The 15,320-nt window shown below is 42.8% G+C and overlaps 1 protein-coding gene across 1 annotated transcript in view; it reads left to right on the top strand.

Moving 5' to 3' along the window:
- Positions 1–11,679: 11,679 nt before the first annotated feature.
- LOC126412955 (carboxylesterase 5A-like) overlaps positions 11,680–15,320 on the top strand; it is a 62,814-nt gene continuing 59,173 nt past the window's right edge. Inside the window, exon 1 of the mRNA XM_050082847.1 lies at positions 11,680–11,904. Within this exon, the coding sequence (XP_049938804.1) occupies positions 11,680–11,904 (225 nt within the window). The remainder of the gene's footprint in view (positions 11,905–15,320) is intronic.

The following is a 15,320-nucleotide window of genomic DNA, read 5'->3' as shown; positions in this document are numbered from 1 at the left end:
CACTATACGCCCTCGCTCAAAGTCCGTCAACTGCACATACGGTTCACGTCCACGCTGTCGCGGCATGCTACCAGTGTTAAAGACTGCGATGGAGCTCCGTATGCCACGGCAAACTGGCTGACACTGACGGCGGCGGTGCACAAATGCTGCGCAGCTAGCGCCATTCGACGGCCAACACCGCGGTTCCTGGTGTGTCCACTGTGCCGTGCGTGTGATCAGTGCTTGTACAGCCCTCTCGCAGTGTCCGGAGCAAGTATGGTGGGTCTGACACACCGGTGTCAATGTGTTCTTTTTTCCATTTCCAGGAGTGTATTTATAACAAGTAAATAAAGATCAATGAACAGGAATGTGTGCCAAATAGAATAGTAATGGACAGAAAAAGTTTGTTACTTTATCTTACTATGGTATTTTTATCACTAAAATTGCTCTGGTTTTTAAAAAAAAAAATTAGGTATGCGCTCCTAATTTTCAATTGAAGATAGGTTCCATAAATTACTAATTAATAATATATACAAATTTAATTTTTTGCGAGAGTCAGTTGTTTGCGTATTACAGTGTGTCGACTGTAACGCTGTTTGTGTGGGACAGACATGGAGAAAATTCGAAAAAGGTAACATGAACGTGTTGCGCTGGATAGGAGGGATGTTGCCAATAGATCACACTTGGGGCACATTTGATTGATACGAACCATGCTCCTCCTAATTTGACATCGTAGCTTAAATTGCTACATAGGGGAGAACCAGGCAGATATCTCGTTTTCTTGAGGATTTTCTGCTATTTCAAATCTTGTAATTGCACGTTGGTTACCCAGTGAAAGGTGACGTTAAGTGCTCATTTCTGAGCCACTTTGACAGCCGCCTAGCACACGGCAAGAAAATCAGCAACGAGACTGAATATTAGCTTTTTGGTTTTTTCCCCTTTATTGTTATTTCATATAGTTGCCCAATGTGGGGCGGAATGGGCTGCCATTGGCACAATTCGCTGCTTTTCAGCAAGAGACTACATATAACAACAAGTGTAATTAAAATGACACTCGATGAAGATGTAGCACATAAACAATGGCGCCACGAAGAGCACTATTAGAATAGTCGTTCACAGTAATGAGAGCCACACGGGATGACGACACTGAACGCAGACTGCACTGATGTAATATACGTGGCAAGCATAAAAACACGACAACGTAATTGGATTGAAATCTGAAAGACCTGCCAAGGGAGGCGAGGTCAGAGTGGAGGGAGAGATGTAAGATAGAAGTGGGGTTGGCAAGGAAGGGGGGTGGCAGGAATGGGCAGAAGGGCGGGAATCAGTAGCATACCAAGGGACTGGAGACAGGGGGTGGGTGGGGAGGGAGCAGCCTAGGAGGGAGAACATGGACTGAGAGAGGATAAGTGAGACGACAGTGGGGGTAGTAGGGACAAAACAGCAGGGGGGAGGATAGGAGAAGGAGCCCAAGGGAGCAGGGTCAGAGTTGGAAGGACGGATAAATATCAGGGTGAAGCACATCATCTAGGATGGGAAGACGTTGGAAGTTCCTTTGGGAGAGGAGGTGGAGTGTGTGGAGATGGAGAGAGTGTGGGAAATATCGGTAATGGCGTGGCAGCAGGCGCCAATGGAGAGGGAAGAAAATATGAGGGGGTGAGGGTGAACAAGGCGACGATTGGTGTGCAAGATATCGATGTGTTCAAGGAAAAGGAAGGGATATGGGAAGTGGACGAGGTCATAGAAGATTCTCATGAGGGACAGGAGACCGATAAGGAAAGTAAGGCAGAGCACATGGCATTCAAGGATCTGGAGGGCTTTATAGAATTTAGGAGGGCAGAGATCCAGGGTACACTGGTGTAACAAAGGATGGGACTATCAAGGATTTGTAGGTGTGAAGGTCTGGCCAGAGTTTCAGGAGGTGGAGTCTACTGTAGGCTTTGCATTGGATGGTAAGGAAATGGAGAGTCCAGGTGAGGTGACGGTCAAGGATGAGGCCCAGGTGTCTCAAGATGGGTATTAGTTGGATAGAGTGGTCATAGATGGTGTGGTAGAAGTCATGGAGCCAGAAGAAGGGCGGTACATTCTGTAATCTTTGTCTTGGTTTTGGAAGGATGATTTGAAGGAGCAACTGGTTGAAGCAAATGGTAAAGTGGTTTAAATGGGTTTGGAGGGAGCGATGGTAACGTTGAAGGGTAGGACAGAGGGCAACAAAGGCAGTATCATCGACATATTGAAGGTGATGGATGGATGGGGGTGGTTTTGGCATCTCAGTAGTCTACAGGAGAAACAGTGGAGGAGAAGGGACAGAGCCCTGGGACACACATGTGTTATGTTAGAAGATACTGGGATTGGTATTATGAGTGGTGCCATAGGAAAGACAGTGAGAGAGGAAGGAGGCAGTGAGATGGATGAAGTTGATAGGAAGGGTGTAAGTCTGGTGCTTGAAAAGGAGCCCGGGATGCCAAACATGATCATAGACGTTCTGGAGGTCAAGGGAAACAAAAATACCACAGCGACGGCAGTTACGTTGGAGGGAGACGAGATGGGTAAGGTTAAGGAATTGGTCGTCGGTGGAGAAGGAGGGCTGGAAACCACACGCCACAAGATGGAGTGATTGGTGCTTTTGTTCTTTATAGGTTCCCTAACTCTGACTTCATGCATTTCTGCTCAAGCTAGAGAGGATTCTTGATTTACTTTATAGGAAGTACCAGAAATTAGTTATTGTGGTGAGCTCAATATTAATTTTATATATGACTGTGCAAGAAAAAGGATGTTGGTAGATCTCCTAAATTCGTATGATCTTTTGCAGAATGTTTATTTTTTCAACTAGGGCGCAGGGGAACAGTAGCACAGCCATAGAAAATATTTTTATTCATTTTTCATTACTAGATGGGCATTCAGTTAGTAAGAGGGGAAATGGCCTTTCAGACCCTGATGCACAAAATTTTAACACTAAAACAAACTGTTACATACAATTACAAACTATGTAGGAAAGTAAATCCAACGGCAGTAGAGAGTTCTTTAAACCTCGTCAAGGAACAAAAGTAGCAGGATGTTTATAGTGCCGATGACACAGATGATAAATATAACGTTTTCCTTAAAACATATCTCACGCTCTCTGAGAGTTATTTTCCATTAGAACGTTCTAAGGGGGTACTAGCAGTAAAAGGCAGCTTGGGTGGCTGACTAGTGGAACAAGGATATCATGTAGAACGAAGTGGGAATTACATCAAAATTTTGGAAGTAGTCACAATCAAGCTACAGCAGCCCATTAGAAACTGTACTGTAAGGTGCTTAAAAATGTTATCAAGAAGGCAAAGAGTATGTGGTATGCAAATAGAAAAGCTAATTCACAGGATAAAATTAAAACCGTATGGTCAATTGTGAAGGAAGTGTCTGGTCAGCAGCACAAGGTCGACAATATAAAGTCAGTTAGTAGCAAGATATTTCTCTTAGTGATAAATCAGATATATGTACAGTATTTAAGAATCATTTTCTGAGCATTTGCTGGTGAATTAAATAAAAATTTTGTTTCTACAGGGAATCACATAACTGTCTTGGCAAATGCCATTCCGAGATTGATGTCTTAAATATTCTTCTGTGACACAGACAATGGGGAGATTGAGTCAAGAATTAAATCCTTGAAGACTAAGGAGTCTCATGGATATGATAGAGTGCCTAGCAGAATATTAAAGTACTGTGTTGCACATGTTAGCCGTGTATTTAGCCATATTTGTAATATTTCTTTTAGGGACGGTCAGTTTCCTGAATGATTAAAGTACTCAGTAATAAGGACGCTTCATACAAAGGGAGAAAGGGATAATGTAGACAATTTTAGATCTATTTCTATGCCATCAGTGTTCGTTAAAATTATTGAAAAGGCTGTGTATGTAAGGATAATTGATCATTTTTTTATCACAAACTTTGATATCAAATGTACAGTTTGGCTTTAGAAGTCGTTTAACAAATGAAATTGCTATATTTTCTTTTCTCTGTGAGGTACTGGATGGGTTAAACAAAAGGTTTCTAACGCCAGGAGTATTGATTTAAATAAGGCCTTTGATTGTGTTGATCACAAAAATTGCTCCAGAAGTTGGACAATTACGGAATATGGGAAGTAGCTCACAATCGGTTCCCCTCTTACTGTAGCAACAGACAGCACAAGGTCATTATTCACAGTGTTCAGAATGCCTGTGGTGTGGGGTCTGAGCGGGGTACAGTCAAATGGGGGCGGGGGTGCCCAGCATATGAGTGTTGGGGTCACTCCTGTTCCTTATTTATATAAATGATATGCCCTCTAGCATTATGGGTGACTCTAAAATATTTCTGTTTTACTTGGTAGTAAAGGATGTTGTGTGGGCTCGGTTTCAAATAGCGCAGTTCATGCAGAAGTTCAGTTTCCAACACAAAACTCGACAAAACCCGACGTCTTAATTTCACAGAATGGGCATAAGATTGGTGAAACTGAATAGTTCAGATAGATAGTAAACTGTTGTGGAAAGCCCACGTTCAGGACCTTGTTCAAGCACTTAATGCTGTCAATTTTACTATGCGAATGGTATCTGAATGTGTGAGTGTTCGACACGAAAATTAATCTACTTTACTTGTTTTCATTCGCTTATGTGTATGGTATTATATTTTGGGGTAGCTCTTCCCATTTCAAAAGAATATTTTTGGCTCAGAAACGGGCGGTTCGGGCAATAAGTGGAGTAATTTCGCAAATCGTTTGTCGACCCCTGTTTAGTAGTCTGGGTATTTTGACATTGGCCTCCCAATATATGTATTCTTTAGAGTCATTTCTTGTGAAAAATATCAGATTATTCCATAGAATAAGTAACTCAGTTACTACTCGACAGAAATCAGACATGCATTTGGATCGGACTTCTTTAACTCTTGTGCAGAAAGGTGTGCAGTATACTGCTGCATCCATTTTCAATAAGCTACCACTATAATTACAAAGTCTTAGTAATAATCCACGCGCTTTCAAATCGAAACTGAAGAGTTTCCTCATTGGTCTCTCTTTCTATTCTGTCGAGGAGTTCCTTGAAACATTAAGCTGATTCTCCTGTGGTATTGTTGATTTCGTTTACTTAAACTTTACTTTTCTTGGGTTCATAAATATTTTATTTTCATTTGTTATTACTTTTACGTTCTAATTTCAGTTACTGACACGTTCCATGACCTTGGAGATTCGCTTCTCGATATAGTCCTACAGAACTTGACATGTAAATAAATAAACAAATAAAATGGATACTGCAGGAGAGGATGGACTCTAAGACCTTACTGAACTCGGAGGTGAGGCATATGGGGCGGCAGGAGGAGGTGTTGGAAGGGGGCTTGTTAGGGTTAAGGAACAACAGGATGTGGGAAGTCTTCCACAGATCAGGGTAAAGGCCAGTAGAGAGGATGGTGTTGTACAAGGTGGCAAGGGTGGCGAGGAAGGAGAGAGGGCATTCCTTGAGCTGGCAGGAGGTGATGCAATCGTGACCAAGGGTGGTGTTGCATTTGGAGCAGAGGATGAGTTTAATGGCTGGCCATGGTGGCCGAGCGGTTCTAGGCGCTTCCGTCCAGAACCGCGCGACTACTACAGTCGCAGGTTCGAATCCTGCCTCGGGCATGAATTAGTGTGATGTCCTTAGGTTAGCTAGGTTTAAGTAGTTCTAAGTTCTAGGGAACTGATGACCTCAGATGTTAAGTCCCATAGTGCTCAGAACCATTTGAACCATTTTTTTGATAAGTTTAATGTCATGTGCTGTGATGGGAATGTACAGTTCTGAAGGCGGTAACTGGTCCAAGTACTAGAAGCTCAGAGCAAGTCTCGGGACAGTGTTATTGGTGCAGTCAAGGACATCAGGGAAGAGGAAATAATCAAAGTGAGGATCATTGGGTATGGAGAAGACTTGGAGAAGTGGGAAGTAAAATGGTTAGCTTTGCTGAGGTTGTCAGGTAAGGGGCACTTGTCATGGAGGATGGGGTAATGCAGGGCGGGATGACTACCAATAAGGCGGTAGAAGGAGTTGACCGGGAGGGTGACATTGACTCGTGTGCATATATGGCGTCAGTCACAGCGTTTCTTTGCTGTCAGAAGGTTTCGAAGTCTCAGTGTCTCTTTGCTATCAAAAGGTTTCGAACGTGTCTTTGTAATTGACGGTGGTAAAAAAGTGTGTCCCAGTCAGAGTGTGGTGGATGGAATAGTAAAGCCAGTGGGATTCACAAAGAAAGAGTACTGTCTGTGGAGGAAGGTTAGGACTGTGGAAGTGGGTAAGTTTAGTGGTAATGTGGGCCACCACAGCATCAGAGACAGTGTCCTGGAGGAAGGACAAGGCGTGAGTGATGCCATCAGGATCGTCGAAGGGGAGGGGGTGGCTTCCAAAGACCTGAGTGTTGATGGATTCCTGGCAGGCATTCCGGTCAGCATGGCGGTAGTCTTGAACGACCTTGTGAGGGGTGACAGGGTGAGGAGCCAGGGAGGGTGATGGACAAAGGAGATGGTGAGAAGCGCATGGAGGTGGTCACTTCCAACGGGATTGAGGAATTCCATGGTTTCTGCAGCTTGTGGTCTAGTGGCTAGAGTGGCTGCCTCTGGATCACGGGGTCCAGGGTTCGATTCCCAGCTGGGATGGGGACTTTCTCTACCTGGAGACTGGGTGTTTGTGTTGTCATAATGTCAACATCATAGCGAGATTGGGAATGGAAAGATTGGGAACTTGTATAGGCGCTGATGACCACAATGTTGAGCACCCCCAAATCAATGTTGTCAACATCATCATCATCGTTATCATCCATGGTGATACACTCAAGGAGTTTGGGGTACATGAGGACAACGTTGAAGGTTGTGTTACTTTCAGGACAGGAATGCTGAGGGAAGGGGACAAGGTCGCCTTGGAGGGTGGAAAGGAACTGATGCCAGTACTGGCAGGTGGCAGGGTCATGGCTGTGGCAATCACATAGGTGAAGAAGTTGCAGCCAATATGGGAGAGGAATTCATAGGGTATGGGAACAGCAGGAAAGACCTGTATGGTGGCACAGTTGATGGTGCGGGAGAGGGTAGGGATAAAAAAGCTGAGAATCAGATGTTTGGTAGGATCATTAAGAAGGGACTGTGCCAGACGGTGACAAGCTTAAGGAGGCCAATAGTGATAGGTGTGGGAATTAGCAGTACGGTAAAGGACATAGGGAGAGGTGTGGACAATATGGTAAGGATGGAGGAAGATTACATTGAGGATGAAAGCGTCAACCTGGTGCTGGGACAGGATATGCAAGAACAGGGGCTTACTGGCAGGGAAGGAGCAGCTATTTGGATAAGGAAGGTGATACTGTCATCGTGCCAGGAAGGAGAGAGAGGAAGGAGTGGGTGGGCGAGAAAGGCTTAGACAAGTGTGTTGAGGCAGGTAAAGATGAAGAATAGATGGCGTAGGTGTTCAGGTGGAAAACGGAGCAGGCAGTCAGGGAGATCTGCTTGAGGATGCGTGGACACTAGAAGGTGTGAATATTTTGAAGTACAATGGTAAGGAACCAGCTGATGTCTTCGGCTGTGGTCGATGGGCGGAGGGAATTGTTGGGGTAGAGGAGTTGATCAAAGTGATGAGCTCTGGTTTGGTTGGGGGTTGGGATTGCCTTACATATAGAGGAATAGGTGGGGTAGACTTCATTACATGTATTACAGGAAGGATAAGGGGCAAGTTTGGGACAGTGTTTGAGGAAATGAGAGGCTTTGCACTATGGACAGGTGAGAGATTTTTACAGGGAGAGGTAATGTGAACGTTATAGACTAGGAACTTTTGGCACTGGTAAGACTGGGAAGGAAAGCGGAGAGGGTCAACAGGTTGACGGCGCTTATAAATAAGGCCTCCTTGCATTAGTGGGTGGTCGGTGGAGGGGGATTTGGTGAAGAAAAGCATAAGAAAGGTGCGTCCGGAGTCATTGTAGATGCGGTAGGCGTTTAGTTGCGCCAACACGTCTGCTTCCGTGACCTTAGGACTGAACTTCGTGATCATAGCGGTAAGGAATATTAGCCGGTATCACGCTCTTATACAGTTTAACACGCTGTTTCACGATATAAGTGTAAGCTCGGTGCGCAGTTTGGCAATCCTCTTCTTCAGTGATGTTTGCTATGAGGTTTTTAACATGTTCCCTAACAGCAAATGGTGGATATTAGTTTATTTTTGAGCGGTATTTGTAATGTGTATTTAGTATATGTATGTCTAGTCATTGAAGTTACCAGAGTCGCTCGCTCTGTCGTTATTGAAATTTAACGTCACTTGCTCACATGAAAAATAGTTATATTACAGGTCTGGTATATCATATGGCAGACTATTGTGTTTTTGTTAATGTATTTTTATTACTTTTTAAATGTCTCATACGAATTTACGCTGATAATGTCAGTCATTAGGTTGGTCAACTCAAAGAGTATGATAAGAGAGGCGGTAACGACTCAATGTACACCGTTAATGTTTTAATATGTAATCAATGTTTTTGGAAATGTAAAAAGGCTGTTTCTGATGTTAACTTTTCTGTATTTGTTTTTAAGAAATTACTATGCGCTTTCACATTAGGTATATTCCGATAAAAATTTTATATTGTACTTTACGTCAGAGGACGTAACCTAATTGTATTTTTTTATTATGCCTGTACCGCGTATTTATAGTTCTGCTATAGCTTCTGATGGGGAAAAAAGTCGTCATGTGACTTTATTATTTACATAAGCTTTGGTTTATCTATTGATGGTATTTGATGCCTGGTTGGTTGTACGCTTTGGAATATAGAGGGCACTATGATGCTTGTTTTTGCATTACTGAGCTTAGTTAGTTGGCTGTGTAAACTACAAGGCTTACTGTACGTTGGATCGGCAGCTGCTTCAAGATCTTCTGTAAATTTAAAATTATTGTATTCAGTAAAAGTGAAGATATTTGTTGGAAGTAATCATCGCAGTACATGTTGCGCCATGTAGAAAATGTTGTGTTAATGTGATACGAGCCTACATGGTTAGAATAATTTGGTATGAACGAGAATCTGTATATTTGTATATATTTTCTGCTTCTGTAGTTTTTCAGGGTGGTCACAAACAGGGCTACATTTATGTTAAGATCCTCATGTCTGACGGTTCTTGTGTACTTTTGGTACTGAAGATGATCACACAGTGACTGAAATCGATCTGCAAAATAAAGGATTTCAGTATTTACAATCGATGCTGCCTTTTATCGAAAATATATTGAAAACAATATGAACGTGGTGCACACGGTTACCACTGGACCCATCAAGTATATTTAAAGGTTATCTACGCTGCAAGAAACATCGCTTTCCAGAGGCTTTCATCAGGGGTGTGATGAAACGATTGTAATCAAGCACCTGCCTCGTCATGCTTACTATTTCTAGGTAAAAGGTTGACTGGAAGTTGATCGTTATCGACCCACTTTTTCGGTGCATGAGAACCAAAGGCATTTAATGACGCAGATTTGCTTGTACTCGCTTTTGAACTTGTCGCAGTTATCGACACGTTATCACAGCCCATAGGGAAGATAAGATTACCAGTAAATGTCATCTGTAACATGCTGGTGGCGATTGCTTGGAGACAAATGCAGCCACATCGTCCTTCCATAATGACGGTTGAACGATGTAAACACATGACAAGGATTTGAAAATATTTTATTAGCTTAATTTTACTCTCACAGGTTTAATATAGTATTTCAGTGAGTAGTCTGACAATGGTCTTTTTCATCTGATGTTTTACGAATATCTTATATGTTATTTTATTGCATACCGTCCTCTTGTGTGATATACTACTGTAATAAAGACGTTGTGGCTCTGTCTCACGTTACAACAGACATACATGCTCGAAAAGAAAATGGCGGGATAATGAACTCAAACTACGCAGTACTCGCTTGAACTTACAAAATTGCGATCTCGATTATTATAAGATTGTGTTAAAATATTTTACCTTCATAAGAAACATTGCGTTGAGTAGAGCTTATTTTTCGAATTAAATTGTTAACAGAAGGGCATTTTATTCCTAACTATGAAGGTGCTTCAGAGTTAATTTTACGTATGATAAGAGAACATATAACTAATGGAAACGACATAAATGCTTTTAAAAGCACTTTTTACCATTAACACGCGTTATTGTCTTGCTAAAAAGATGCTAGAAAATTAGATGAAGTAGATTGCTTACACCAATTCCATTCATGTAAATGATACTACTTGTTTCTGAAATTTCATCGAGACAAACGTATCGTATTACTGTGAGTCATATGATTTACTGTTTCTGTAATATGATACTACTAACGTTAAATGATTTTAATTTAACTTTCTCAGTGAAAATGATGTCTAAGTGCCGGTATAAGGTCGAAATCAGTGGGATTTGTCGTAAATCGTAAATGGTTTCACGTTAAAGGAACTGAGTCATAAGAACAATGATAATGGAGCAGAAAAGGGGCATCAGTACCCCTCGTTCGAAATTGGAGGAAGGTAAGAAGAAACTGCATACGTCCATGACAGAGAAATTATAATGGAAAGTAGCAGTTGGGGCAATGGGGAGAAGCGAAGATACCACCAAGGATAAAGACTCCCAGTTTTATATCAAATTGAGGACAATTATGGAGCAATCAACACGTAATCATTGGCGATGCTACAGTCCTTCTTCGATGATGATATAACAGCATCAATTACATCTGTGGAATTTTGGCACCCATTTGGCAGATGGAGAATATTGTTACTCAGATTAAAATTTCAAGGATTCAAAATATTCAATTATTCACTCGAAAATATTTACTAGCTAGAACGATAGCTTCTCATTAAATAATTGAGAAGTGTAGGTACCGTCGTGTGACTTCGTGGAGCTGCATAATTACCTTCTTATACTAAGCCAGATATGCTACATAGGGACTGCTGTTTATGAAACTGCAGAAAGGTGCTGTAGGTGTTCGGTTACTAGTTAGTCTTAGGTAAAAATACTTAACTAATAAGTACTCCAACTAAAAATGATTGTCTTCCAGGTTTAGCGGAAGACTATTATCTCAAAATAAACAATTAATTCAAACTATAACTTCTCATGACATAACAATTAACTTAGTATCCCCTGTTACCTTGATGGAGCCATGTTCGACACCTGCTCATTGTCCCATCCTCCTAACTTTGCGATCGTGTGTACGTTGTCCATGAACGTCAAAATATCTTCTCCTGACTTACGCAAGAAAGAAGGAGCTAATGTCTCGGTTTTAGTGTCTAGGATGGGTAGAGAGGAGAGGATTCTCCCCTTCTCATCTTCCACAACCTGTGTAGTTCGTTATGCAATTGTAAACTGTCTGCTCGCTTTTGATCAAGTAAGTGTGGGATCCATTCCTGAGCAGACACCTCACCAACTTTATTACCAGATACCCCCTTGCTCAGAATGTATTTCTACCTGAAGCCAAACGGGAAACCATTACAATCATAATACCGTCAAGAGAAGAGAGAGGGTAAAAAACGACCCTACAAGCGAACGCAACGATTACAATCGGCAGTCAACTGTACCATTATAATTAATACTGTTGCTGGCCCAGCCATTGGTAGTCTTTATCTTTCATGTCTTCGGTGGTCGATTTGAAATGTAGCCCTCACTAGCTCTTCTGAACAAAATGTATCGGGGTCGACGGTGCTTGGTAACGTGGATCCCTTTGGAGGGGGAGGGGGGTCAGAAGCAGACATAGCAGGGCGACCAGTATGACCCTCTCACCGCAAGCGGGCAAGATATCCAATGGGAGCAGGATCAAATCCACTGAGGTTGGAACTGATTCACTTCTTTGGTTCAGCGTACATCACAGACAGGATGCTCTCGTCCAGCAGACCAGAGTGAGCGTCGAACCCATGGTCCTTGGAAGCGGTAGCTCCCAGGATCCTGGTCACAGGGGTAAACAGTGCAATGGGCTCCGGAATGGTGGGGGCTTGGTAGGCAGTCACACGGTGCGGTTGACTCTCAGTCAGTGATGCAGGTGCGATAACTATATGATGTTGTTGGGGTACATGGTGAACGCTTATGGCACACCAAGGAGCCAACAACAGTCCCTGATGTCTCGCTGTGAGGCCGGGTGACGAAAATACTGAGCAGGACGGCAGCTAGAAGGGTCGAAATTTCACCCTTGGCCCATCGGAGCTGATGCTGGATCTTACGCCAGCCAATCCTGTAGGATGACGATCCATTGTGACTGCACCAGTGGATGGTGATAGAGCGACAATGCTTCTCTGGACCACAACATTCGCCGACTTGAAGCGCTTCGCTTGATGGGCGGCCAGTGCTCACACACGCCAGGCCGAGGCGTGTCGACATGCAGTTGTCCCCAGGCGTCACCTGCCTCCACTGTTGCAACGTTACAGGAGCGATGATATACCGACAACGGTCATGAAGGTGAAGCCTTAGCCAGGTCTGCAATCAGCTCGGTTACTGGAGCGGTGAGTTGCTCCAGCCAGCGGCTCAACGTTTATTCCCTCTTTAAAGAACTCTTCCCCAAATTACTTGCTGCTGTTGAACCTGTAACTGTCTGGACTATGACTGCAGACTTCATATACTGTTCATACCGCACACAGTTTTCGGATACCTATTTACAACAAGCACTATTTCACTTTATTGTTTGTACAGGCAGGCAACTTTCCTGGGCTTGCAGGTACTGATGAATCAGTTGTTATATATACATTACTCAAATTACTAAATAATTACAGATTCTCCTTTGGGTTTTCCCTGTTTTCTTGTCACCCATAATGATGAAGACAAAAAGAATTGCCAGAAGTTCTTAATTTAAGGAGTCGACACTGATACTCTCTGCGATACTGCCTGTATCAGAGTATTAGTTCCACTGAAATGAGAAAATTCTGAATTGTTATCGCTTGATACAGGAAGGAGAGAAGTTATGAGTCCAAAATTTTGTTTGCTATTTTAGCTTTTCACTGGGCAGTATCTAGAAAGAAGCATAATCGGGTAAGTAAAGCAGTGAATATGCCAGCAACTTTCTCACATCTACTACGGCCTACCTCGCGTATGCAAGAGCATATGAAACTTCAGATGGACTTCGCACGCGTTGCTGCCTTACCTTTACCTTTATTTTTTAGTACCTCATCTCGTTCTAGGTAGATGCTGGCACCTGAGACGGAGTTCCGGGGCATTTTTGGCGGACGGACCCAATCCACTTGCAACATGGTAGCATGCATCATTAGCTGTAGCATCAGACAGACTCTGGACATCTCGATCACCTAATGAGATCGCTGACACAGTATAATAAATTTGTTTTAACCTTAAGGACTGGTTAGCATCCTCCATTGTCCATTGTGGAATTCAGGTAGCCTGTTTTCCTCGTTTTACGAACTCGCTTGCCTCTCCGGGGCTTTTGTATTTGTCTTCCATACCTGAGACCACTCGTGCCTTAGTTTTTTTAAAGATCCATACTCGTTGCACCAGTACCATTGCTGTTCAATTAAAAAAGTCCAGGTGACGAGATTAAGTGCTCTATTTCGAATATAGGCTCCACATTGTCTTAGGGGCTAGCATTAGATGCTTCCATGCCCAGCGGCCAATCTCGCTGCAAAAATAATACTAACCTGCGATCCTTTGGTCAAAGGTTGTGGAAGTCTAAGCACGTAACATAAATGCAAAATACAAGATGCATTAGGATAAATGCTAATCAATATCGTAAAACCGATTAAGGTATCGTGAGTAATTGATATAGCCAGCATCAAAACGTTTATATTGCAATGATGTGATAGTTCATCCGAACAGTTAAAAAAGCACACACAAATTAATATGATGGTTCCACAAATATTGTTAAACCATGAATAAAATTACAAAAATTAACAAATGCAGTGATGTTTGTATGATTGAGTATCTAAAATTGTAGCAGGTTCCACAGTTATTATCTTAACAGCAATGGTCAGAGAAAAAGTTACATTTCGTCTATTATACATAAAATAGTACCCAGCTCATAAGTAATTAAAGCTCACTTTGGCGTCCAACATATCAGAGTTAGCGTAATCAAGAGTCGACTCCCGCAGTGTATTTAATAATTATTCCAGATTTGCAGCCGAAAATAATCAAAGTTCAGCAGTTCCATTAAGTTCAATGATTGTAAGTTCCTCTATGTGCTGGCATTCATGACAACGCTCACCTCACCCCTTCTATGCCTGGGAAAAAACACCAATTACCTGTCGTCGGTGGCTACTGAAGGTGTCACACCTGCCTGCCCTCGCCTCAGCGGCTCAGCCAAATCTTACAATCCCAAGATCCCAAAACCTTCAGGTGGCTGAATATCTCATCAGCATAAGCGTTATGTTACACACGGACGGCTGACATCCTCCCAAGGGGGTAGTTCACAGAATTCGAAAGGAGAACGCCTTATCTGCAGATATACTACGTTATATGGCGACCGTCCTGCACTATCATGCACCTTTTTATCGTATGCTGCTACTTCATAAGATGGCAAAGCCTCCCATTCCGTTTGCTTAGCCGCGCAGTTTGAGGCGCCATTTCACGGACTGCGCGGTCTCTTCCGCCGGAGTTTCGAGTCCTCCCTCGGGCATGGGTGTGTCTATTATTCTTAGCAAAGGTTCGTTTAAGTATTGTATAAGTCTAGGGACCGATGAACTCAGCAGTTTGGTCCCTTAGGAATTCATACACATTTGAACATTTTCCGTTTGGTTACTGTTGACATAGAAAATGAATACTTTCAAATGTTCATATGTGTATGAAATCTTATGGGACTTAACTGCTAAGGTCATCAGTCCCTAAGCTTACACACTACTTAACCTAAATTATCCTAAGGACAAACACACACACCCATGCCCGAGGGAGGACTCGAACCTCCGCCGGGATCAGCCGCACAGTCCATGACTGCAGCGCCTAAGACCGCTAGGCTAATCCCGCGCGGCAAATGAATACTTTATGATCATCTTGTGCGCTAGCGCTGTTCTTGCACTAGGTTGTAGATGCAGTGCTGTCTGTAACTTCTGAATTGGCAGTAATCGTCATAATTAATATTTATTCCCTGATCTGTTAGCAAAGTTTCAGGTATTCCAAACACCGAAATCCAATGGTTAACCCCAACTTGAGTCACGGTTTCTGCTAGTTTATTTGGTATATGAATCGTGAATATATAGTGTGAGAAGTTATCAATGAAGGATAAAAGTACCGATTTCCCATTGGTAAGTGCGCGATGGGTCCAGGAATATCCAACGATTGGTTGGCCTCTGTTAGTCTCTGCACTGGAACCTGCTGATTGACAAGCACCGTCCTTTTTGTGTAGGGTACACAGTTCTTCACGTATAGCTCCTTGACAAACTTGCGAATTCGCCACCTGTAGTTCTCTGCAATACATCCCTTG

The sequence above is a fragment of the Schistocerca serialis genome, chromosome 7, assembly GCF_023864345.2.
Source record: "Schistocerca serialis cubense isolate TAMUIC-IGC-003099 chromosome 7, iqSchSeri2.2, whole genome shotgun sequence".
Lineage (NCBI taxonomy): Eukaryota > Metazoa > Arthropoda > Insecta > Orthoptera > Acrididae > Schistocerca > Schistocerca serialis.
This window is presented reverse-complemented; position numbering and strand designations above follow the sequence as displayed.